Source organism: Bombina bombina, chromosome 4 (genome assembly GCF_027579735.1).
Source record: "Bombina bombina isolate aBomBom1 chromosome 4, aBomBom1.pri, whole genome shotgun sequence".
NCBI classification, from domain to species: Eukaryota; Metazoa; Chordata; class Amphibia; order Anura; family Bombinatoridae; genus Bombina; species Bombina bombina.
The window spans coordinates 51,754,697-51,765,949 of record NC_069502.1 but is presented as its reverse complement, the minus strand read 5'-3'; the positions used below and the strand labels follow the sequence as shown (position 1 = coordinate 51,765,949).

General features: G+C 36.4%; 1 protein-coding gene across 1 annotated transcript; it reads right to left on the bottom strand.

The window, feature by feature from the left end:
- Window positions 1-8,361: 8,361 nt before the first annotated feature.
- LOC128656851 (olfactory receptor 2J1-like) lies at window positions 8,362-9,306 on the bottom strand. The gene has a single exon (XM_053711017.1). The coding sequence runs from the start codon at window positions 9,304-9,306 to the stop codon at window positions 8,362-8,364; it is 945 nt and encodes a 314-aa protein (XP_053566992.1).
- Between the last annotated feature and the right edge of the window lie 1,947 nt (window positions 9,307-11,253).

The following is an 11,253-nucleotide window of genomic DNA, read 5'->3' as shown; positions in this document are numbered from 1 at the left end:
TAATAGTAAAACTGAGTGCAGCTTCACATCAAACAGACTCATCATTTAGTACTATAATGAAACTTTTATACAAAGTGCAAAGCCAGCAGCCGATTAGCTATGCAACAAAAAAGTGTTAAATTTTTTTAAAATTTTGTTTTAAACAAACAACTTGTTTTTGAACTTAGACTAAAGTAGAGTAAAAACCACTATACAATATTTAAGTCGGCTTTTTACCAACTTTATTTATACCCTGTCACTAAATACCGCCACTATACTAAAATGTTTAACCCCTATACCGCCGCTCCCGGACCCCACCGCAACCTAAATAAAGTTACTAACCCCTATCCCGCAGCTCCCAGACCCCACCACAACCTAAATAAAGTTATTAACCCCTATCCTGCCGCTCCCGGACCCCACTGCAACCTAAATAAAGTTAATAACCCCTATCCCGCCGCTCCCAGACACCACTGCAACCTAAATAAAGTTATTAACCCCTATCCCGCTGCTCCCAGACCCCACCCCAACTAAATAAATGTGTTAACCCCTATCCCGCCGCTCCCGGACCCCACTGCCACTAAATAAATGTATAAACCCCTAAACCCCTGGCCTCCCACATCACTACCACTAACTAAACCTATTAACCCCTAAACCGCCAGCCCCCCACATCACCATAAACTAAATTGAGTTATTAACCCCTAAACCTAACAACCCGCTAACTTTACATTAAAATTACCTCATCCCTATCTTATAATAAATTAAAACTTACCTGTAGAATTACATTAAATTATATTAAACTATTAATTAACCTACCCTAACTATTATACTAAAATTACATTAAACTACCAATTAAATTAACTATATTACATATTTAAAAACCTAACCCTACTCAAATTATTTAAATCTACAATTAAAAATTTCTAAATTACAAAAAAAATAAACACTAAATTACAAAAAAATAAAAAAAACACAGTATCAAAAATAAAAAAGAATTACACCTAATCTAATAGCCCTATCAAAATAAAAAAGACCCCCCAAAATAAGCCTACAATAAACTACCAATGGCTCTTAAAAGGGCCTTTTGCGGGGTATTGCCCCAAAGAAATCAGCTCTTTTACCTGTAAAAAAAATACAAACACCCCCCAACAGTAAAAACCACCACCCACACAACCAACCCCCCAAAATAAAAAGCCTATTTAAAAAACCTAAGCTCCCCATTGCCCTGAAAATGGCATTTGTATGGGCATTGCCCTTAAAAGGGCATTTAGCACTTTTACTGCCCAGACAATACTAATAAATAAAATAAAACCCACCCAATAAACCCTTAAAAAAACCTAACACTAACCTCCGACGATCCACTTACAGTTTTCGAAGACTGGACATTCATCCCCATCCAAGCAGCAGAAGTCGTCATCGAAGCCAGAAGACGTCTTCATCCAAGCGGGCTGAAGTCCTCATCAAAGCCAGCAGAAGTCTTCATCCAGACAGCATCTTCTATCTTCATCCATCCGGCGCGGAGCGGGTCCATCTTTAAGACATCTAGTGCGGAGCGCCTCTTCTTACGATGGTCAATGTAGAATGAAGTTTCCCTTTAAGATACGTCATCCAAGATGGCGTCCCTTACATTCCGATTGGCTGATAGAATCAGTCAATAGGAATTAAAGGGGAAAAATGATTGCAACAGCCAATAGGATTGAGCTTTCATCCTATTGGCTGATCCAATCAGCCAATAGGATTGAACTTGCATTATATTGGCTGATTGGAATAGCTAATAGAATGCAAGCTCAATAGGATTTTTTCTCCTTTAATTCCTATTGGCTGATAAAATTCTATTAGCCAATCACGCCGGATGGATGAAGATAGAAGATGCCGTCTGGATGAAGACTTCTGCCGGCTTCGATGTGGACTTCGGGCCGCTTGGATGAAGATTTCTTCCGGCTTCGAAGAGGACTTCTGCCGCTTGGATGAGGATGGATGTCCGGTCTTCGTAAAAACTGTAAGTGGATCGTCGGGGGTTAGTGTTAGTTTTTTTTTAAGGGTTTATTAGGTGGGTTTTATTTTTAGAGTAGGGTCTGGGCAGTAAAATAGCTAAATGCCCTTTTAAGGGCAATGCCCATACAAATGCCCTTTTCAGGGCAATGGGGAACTTAGGTTTTTTAGATAGGCTTTTTATTTTGGGGGGGGGTTGGTTGTTTGGGTGGTGGGTTTTACTGTTGGGGGGGTGTTTTTATTTTGTTTTACAGGTTAAAGAGCTGATTTCTTTAGGACAATGCCCCGCAAAAGGCCTTTTTAAGGGCCATTGGTAGTTTATTGTAGGTTAGTTTTTTATTTTTTTATTTTGGGGGGGCTTTTTTATTTTGATAGGGCTATTAGATTAGGTGTAATTCTTTTTTATTTTTGATACTGTAGTTTTTTATTTTTTGTAACGTGTTTATTTTTTTTGTAATTTAGAAATTTTGAATTGTAGATTTAAATTATTTGAGTAGGGTTAGGTTTTTAAATATGTAATATAGTTAATTTAATTGGTAGTTTAATGTAATTTTAGTATAATAGGTTAATTAATAGTTTAATATAGTTTAATGTTATTTTAGTATAATAGTTAGGGTAGGTTGATTAATAGTTTAATATAGTTTAATTGAATTCTACAGGTAAGTTTTAATTTATTATAAGATAGGGATGAGGTAATTTTAATGTAAAGTTAGCGGGTTGTTAGGTTTAGGGGTTAATAGATTAATTTAGTTTATGGTGATGTGGGGGGCTGGCGGTTTAGGGGTTAATAGGTTTAGTTAATGGTAGTGATGTGGGAGACCAGGGGTTTCGGGGTTAATATTTTTTTTTACAGTTGCGGCATGGTTCGGGAGCGGTGGAATAGGGGTTAATAACTTTATTTAGTGGCAGCGGTGTCGGGGCGGCAGATTAGGGTTGTTTAGACTCGGGGCTTATGTTATGGGGTTAGGTGTAAACGTTACTGGTTTTCTACCATATAAATCAATGGGATATCTGGCAGCATCGAACATAAGCTTTTGCTGCTTTCAGACTTCCATTGATTCCTATAGCATCCGCGGCCTCCAGGGTGGCGGATTGAAAACCAGTGGCGAGCGTGGCGAGCGTACCTGTTAGAAATTTGACAACTTGCAAAAGGTGTCAGATAGTGCCGAATTTGTATTCGTAACATCTGTAATGGCGTAAGCATCGATAGACCATCTGGGAGTGTTTTTGTTAAATTGTATAATTGTATAATTTTCCAAGTCCCAACATATCAGATGTAGACTCAAGTCTACAGACTCATGCTTGCTCCTGTTTGTGCAATGGGTCTTTTCATATGCAGCGAAGAAGGATGGGGGAGGGTCTATTCTTCTTGCTTTCTCATCTCCTTTCAGTGGGTGTCCCAGCCTAACCTCATCAACAGTTCTAGGTCAGTATCTGTGCATCTTATTCTTTATAGTAGTATCTATTACATGTAGTTATATTAAAATTGATGTATATAGTCCCTTTAACATGTAAAATTTCCGCAATACATGCAGAAAAATGCAGAAAAATAGCAATGACAACTGCAACTCTTCTTAAATATTTTTGCAAAACTTATTATATATAACATTGTAAAATGGCCGCTTGTCTTTTATCGTATAAAGTAGTCTTGCTGGATAGAATAAGAGTTGTGGTTGGGGCTTTTTCCCTACAACTTGAAGAAGCACGAGATATTCCTCAAGTTGCAATTACCTCTTGAATTATCTCGTCTTGTGGACATCTCTCACTTCGGAAGCTGACAAAGTTGTCATTTTTTTTTACATTTCTCTCTGAAATAGTGATCAGTTGTGAAATGCATAACAGAGATTAACTTTAATTTACAGATGTGACATGGGTCGGTTACAAATCTTTTTGACTTTCCAAAATTTGTCAGCTGTGATTCTGCAGTAAGGTTTGATAAGATACAGTCTGATAATTTAAATGGCACTTTAAAAAAAAATAAAACATGTTCAGATCTAAAATGTGATTATGACAATCTTATGTCTACAATTAAAAGTATTCAGACATTTAAAGAAATGCTAATTGTAAAATGAATAGTAAGAAATTGATAGTTCCACACATCTTGAACTGATATATTTTGTTAGGTTAAAAAAGCATATTCACAGCACATTAGAAGGCATTATGTTTTTTTTTTTTTATTATTATTCTCACATTAGCCACGTACAGAAATCACAACAAAAAATAAATACAAAAATAAAAAGGCCAAGAGGCCTATTTATCAAATGTCTGTCGGACCTGATCTGACAGTGCGGACAGGTTCAACAGACACTGCTGAATGCGGAGAGCAATAGGCTCTTGTGAGCTGCTGGTGCAACACTGCCCCCTGCAGACTTGCGGCCAATCGTACTCGATCGGGTTGAATTGTGGCGATCTTTGTCCGCCTCATCAGAGCAGGCGGACAGGGTTATGGGGCAGGGGGAGCTTGATAAATGGGCCTCCAAGCCTGAGAAAATAAATATTCCTATAGTTGTTTGCATGTTTATCTAATTTGAGGGTAAACAAATCTGATTTAGTTTTAACATCTTCGATCAACTGGTTATGCTGCTGGCTAAAATAAACTGAATTTATAGGCTTTACAGGAATTGAGAATAAATTGTACCACTAGCATAAAGTATATCTCTGTACAGTACTAGTCAGTGGGACAGAAGTTCACTGGCTCATAAGCGAAACTGACAGAACTTACAAGTGGAGCGCTTTTGATAATGCTAAGATAAACGCACATCTGGTATTACAAGTGGGGACATCTCTTTATCATACCCTATACTTTTAGCAGATAGGCTTAAAACACAGCTCAGATGAAGTGTTATGTGTTGCGCTCAAGCAATTTGAGACCTTTAAGTAAAGTGTTAGTGCTACAATAAACAAATAACAAAACACACATAAAACATATTAAAATAAATTATTACACTCATATGTATACATATTAAATAATAAATATGGGCTAGATCATAAGTGGAGCTCAATATATCGCTTTCTCATGAAAGCGATATTTACACTAAACTTAGTAATACCAGTGCACACAAATGTCTGCGCTGGTATTACAAGTTAGCTGCAATAGAAACATGACCTCGCGTTCGCATTTCACGGAAGTATTACAGTGGAAGCCTTGTTCTCATGCCCAATTGAGGGACGTTTGGAAAATTAACCAGAGTTCTGATCTCTGGATAATTTTCGGAGTGCTAATTGCTAACGCAAACTTATTATAGCTGGTTATTTATAGCACTCCCATAAACTGGCGATAATAATACTTGTATTATAACCCTAAATGTTTTTTGAAATACATGTTAATCAAGTGTTTTAAAGAGATATCGTATATGGCAAGGTGTTTGACAGGGAAGGACTGAAAGGTATATATACATATATAGATATTTAAATGTGTGTATCTATGGGCTCCATGTACGAAGCAGCAAGAGTTGCTCCGGAGCCCTTGTGGGGCAGGTTTGCACATGCGAGCCTGCTTCCCGCAATGTAAGAAGGAGCGATCACCTCAGAGGTGGCAAAGAGAAATCACAGAGAGCTTGCTCGCTCTCAGTGATTGGCAGTCCCTTCACTCATGCGATTGGTAGCGTGAATGAAGGGGCGAGCATTACACACTCATCAGAGTGTGTAATGATACATATGGGCCAGTGGACGAACAGATATGCTGCCCATATGCAGCGAAGGAGGGCAGACACCTTTGCAAGTTGAGAAGCTGTCTGTCTGCCTTTTAATACACGGGGCCATATGTGTATGTATGTGTACATTAGTATACATACATACACACATACAAATACACGCATACACATATATACACACATAACCCTTTGTGCTGTTCCTGTCGAAAAAGCAGTTCTCTACTTAAAATATATTTTTTTAAATGATATATATATATATATGTAATATTTTCACACTATAAACTGTATATATATATATATATATATATATATATATGTACAGGGAGTGCAGAATTATTAGGCAAGTTGTATTTTTGAGGATTAATTTTATTATTGAACAACAACCATGTTCTCAATGAACCCAAAAAACTCATTAATATCAAAGCTGAATATTTTTGGAAGTAGTTTTTAGTTTGTTTTTAGTTTTAGCTATTTTAGGGGGATATCTGTGTGTGCAGGTGACTATTACTGTGCATAATTATTAGGCAACTTAACAAAAAACAAATATATACCCATTTCAATTATTTATTTTTACCAGTGAAACCAATATAACATCTCAACATTCACAAATATACATTTCTGACATTCAAAAACAAAACAAAAACAAATCAGTGACCAATATAGCCACCTTTCTTTGCAAGGACACTCAAAAGCCTGCCATCCATGGATTCTGTCAGTGTTTTGATCTGTTCACCATCAACATTGTGTGCAGCAGCAACCACAGCCTCCCAGACACTGTTCAGAGAGGTGTACTGTTTTCCCTCCTTGTAAATCTCACATTTGATGATGGACCACAGGTTCTCAATGGGGTTCAGATTAGGTGAACAAGGAGGCCATGTCATTAGATTTTCTTCTTTTATACCCTTTCTTGCCAGCCACGCTGTGGAGTACTTGGACGCATGTGATGGAGCATTGTCCTGCATGAAAATCATGTTTTTCTTGAAGGATGCAGACTTCTTCCTGTACCACTGCTTGAAGAAGGTGTCTTCCAGAAACTGGCAGTAGGACTGGGAGTTGAGCTTGACTCCATCCTCAACCCGAAAAGGCCCCACAAGCTCATCTTTGATGATACCAGCCCAAACCAGTACTCCACCTCCACCTTGCTGGCGTCTGAGTCGGACTGGAGCTCTCTGCCCTTTACCAATCCAGCCATGGGCCCATCCATCTGGCCCATCAAGACTCACTCTCATTTCATCAGTCCATTAAACCTTAGAAAAATCAGTCTTGAGATATTTCTTGGCCCAGTCTTGACGTTTCAGCTTGTGCGTCTTGTTGAGTGGTGGTCGTCTTTCAGCCTTTCTTACCTTGGCCATGTCTCTGAGTATTGCACACCTTGTGCTTTTGGGCACTCCAGTGATGTTGCAGCTCTGAAATATGGCCAAACTGGTGGCAAGTGGCATCTTGGCAGCTGCACGCTTGACTTTTCTCAGTTCATGGGCAGTTATTTTGCGCCTTGGTTTTTCCACACGCTTCTTGCGACCCTGTTGACTATTTTGAATGAAACGCTTGATTGTTCGATGATCACGCTTCAGAAGCTTTGCAATTTTAAGAGTGCTGCATCCCTCTGCAAGATATCTCACTATTTTTTACTTTTCTGAGCCTGTCAAGCCCTTCTTTTGACCCATTTTGCCAAAGGAAAGGAAGTTGCCTAATAATTATGCACACCTGATATAGGGTGTTGATGTCATTAGACCACACCCCTTCTCATTACAGAGATGCACATCACCTAATATGCTTAATTGGTAGTAGGCTTTCGAGCCTATACAGCTTGGAGTAAGACAACATGCATAAAGAGGATGATGTGGTCAAAATACTAATTTGCCTAATAATTCTGCACTCCCTGTATATATATATATATATATATATATATATATAATTATATATCCATATAGATATGTAGCTATACACCCCCCAGGGCACTAGCTGCAATATCTGTTTCCTTTTTCAGATCATCGCCACTGTAACACATAACCCTTAACACACCATAAAGCCCTTTTTTCTTTTATATATATATATATATATATATATATATATTCAAGTATTTCTAAATTCACCTTCGGCTTTAGCGCACTTGGCCTAAAGCACCGTGTTTGCATGCAAGCGAAAGCCAGAACAGGGTTTTGTAGTGCGCTACATAGAAGTTTATGGAAGATGGATTTAGTGTAGCCACATCATCTGACTTCTGGATGTTAACTTACCTGAGGCTTTTGATTGAGCAAAAACTGTTTACTTTTAACAAGTAACATGAGCGTAAAAATAGGAGCGCTATTGATTTAACTTGAGCAGTGTTAGTGCTTAGTAGCGCTAATAATTTTACACTCCCCCAATCTAGCCCTTTATTAACATAGAAGTCTACCCATATTACATATTACTGTTTTCTTAGAATTGCCTTATGAATGTCCCAGGTAATTGTTAATTAATTTACAGTCTTTGTGTTTACCACCTCAAATTGAAGTTTATTCCATGAATCCACCACCCTTTCTGTAAAAAAATGTTTCCTTACATTTCTCTTGAATCTTCTACCCTCTAACTTTATGTTATGACCCCTTAATAAACAGTACCAGGCACTTTTCTTTTTCTGCAGCAGTTTTTACCAAAAAAACAACAAAACTACATTTTGTAAACATCTTCTTTAATATGGAACAGAAATTATTCTAATGTTCTTTAATGGACATATTTTTCAGCTATATCTCCTTTGCATCTATCTGACTACAGTACAAGACAGAATATTTTTTCCAAAATGTTTTTTAAATGTTTGTTTGACTTCTCTGTTTTTAAGACTGTAAATGAGAGGGTTCAACATAGGAGTTATTATTACGTAAACAATCGAAATAAATTTCTGCTGATTTGTTGAGTATCTTGATGATGGGCCGGCATACATAATCAACGCCGTACCAAAGAATAAAACTACCACCATTAAATGAGAACTACAAGTAGAAAACATTTTAGACCTTCCTACTGAATTAATCTTTGATATTGACGAGATAATGCAAATATAAGACGCTAAAATTAATATGAAAGGAAGAAGAAGTGAAATTAAGCTGATGCACATTATTGTAAGCTCGTTTTTAAATGTATTTACACATGCTAGTTTTAGTATTGCTTTAATCTCACACATAAAATGATCGATCACATTAGGATTACATAATGGAGCAGGCATTAAAAGCGATGGAAGAACCAAGATGAAAAAACCTCCTATCCATAAAAAAACTGTCATTAGTTTGCAGGTCTTCCAGCTCATAAGAACTGTGTAATATAGTGGACGACAAATGGCTACATAGCGATCATAAGCCATTAGCGCTAGAATCAAGCACTCAGTTCCTCCAAGATATAGACTGAAATATAATTGTAAAGCACAGGCAATGATTGATACAGTTCTCTGTATGTAAAATAGATCCACTAGCAACTTGGGTAAAACAGTTGATGAATAACACAAGTCCAGAAACGATAAATTGAAAAGGAAATAATACATAGGGGTATGCAAATTATTATTGAATATGATTATAGTAATCATAAAGAGATTACCAAAACATGTTACTAAATATATCACAATAAACACCAAAAAAAGGGTAATGTTTGTTTTAGGGTTGTTAGAAAATCCTAACAGAACAATTTCAGTAATAAATGTCTGATTCTTTTGTTCCATTCTGTTGAATAATGCAAAAAAAAATCATTGAATCTGAATTAGGTATTACAATTATAACTGTACAGTATCAATGTGAATACTAGTGCAATCATCTGTATATAAAGAGTAATATGCAACATACTAGGTGTCAATTAAATTTACAATGGAATATATCTGAGTGAAGGTGGAACAATTGACAACATGCAGATTTTTCTCAAAATCCTCCTTTTAAATAAATAGGGCAGTTTGTAAATACATTGGGCCAGATAACAAGTGGAGCAATCGATTGCACGCAAGTTGAATTGCCCTGGTATTATAAGTTGAAAGTAAATGCGAACGCGTGAGCACAATTGCGCTTTACGCTAGAATGATTTATATTACCTCTATATTCTGAAAAACTATTCTAAAAAACAAAAAATTGTCACAAAAGACATCAAAAATACATTAAAAATTACACTTATACTAATAATAACACAGTCGAAATAAAATTTATATTAAAAAAAAAAAAAAATTGTGTCAGTGTCCAATTATTTCTGGACCTAAGTGTTTCTGTGTATATATATATTATAAATAGCGCTCCACTCGTAATCTTGCCCTTTATGTGACAACTGTTTAAATAGAAAAAAGTAATCTCACCATTTGCAAAACTTTTATTGGACTTGTTAAAAATTCTAACAAATCATGACATATAGCAATCAAATCATGCAGTATTCTATTTTCAAGAATTTTCCAAAATAGTGCAGTATTTCGCAGTAATAAATGTTTTGTAAATATATTGGGGCCCATTTATCAAGCTCCGAATGGAGCTTGTGGGCCCGTGTTTCTGGCGAATCTTCAGACTCGCCAGAAACAGCAGTTATGAAGCAGCGGTCTAAAGACCACTGCTCCATAACCCTGTCCGTTTGCTCTGAGCAGGCGGACAGGAATCGCCGGAATTCAAACCGATCGAATACGATCGGGTTGATTGACACCTCCCTGCTGATTGGCCGCGAGTCAGCAGGGGGTGGCGTTGCACCAGCAGCTCTTGTGAGCTGCTGGAGCAATACTGAATACGGTGAGCGTATTGCTTTCCACATTCAGCGAGGTCTTGCAGACCTGATCCGCACTGTTGGATCAGGTCCGCAAGACCTTTAATAAATAGGCCCAATTTACTTTTTCTTACGTAGTACCTAATTGGATAATTCTCAAAAAGTAAAACAAACAAAATAATACTAATAATGCTTGAATTTTTTTTTTAGTTCATACTTATTTTTTTCTTTTTATTGGACCTTTGATATTAGACTTATTGATATAGAATATGTTGTGTTACAAAGTAACTGTACATTATCCTCTGGAGTACGCCAGGTCCTAATAAATGGCTATAGAAGAAAAATGTAAAATATTGTGACGTAGCAATTATCCATAAGTAGCATCTGGTATGAAATGAAATAAAAATAAGCAATGTATGGAACAATTAATGGTATTGGCCAACTGAAGAAGACCGGAAAACAAAACTACATGTCACATAATCACATGGTTATTTAAAATAAAGAGAACAAAGTTGAAAAAAAATAATTTATTTTATGCTTATTAAGTAGAAAAATAAAGTTCCTTTATGTTTAAATGTATGAAAAAAAGCTAACTTTATGCTGTATCTATCCCTTAATCTGCCTCTGTTGTATGGAATTACTTTATTGGAAAAAAGGTGAAATTATATTTACAAATACAAAGGTACCCAAAATTCAAGAAAATGTTTAAACGTAATACGTGGGCAAAAATGTTTCCAGTGCATTTCTTTTTAAATTTAACAATATAATAATATTTGCAAATGATGTTTGTATATGTTACAGATAATAGTTAAAATGCCACCATTTATTATTAACAATATGCAAATAAATTAGCAATATATATCTACTTGTCTAAAAACGAGGCTAAGGTCTCAGTTCAATCAGACATTCCACCACAATACGTGCTTTTTTTTTTTAATCT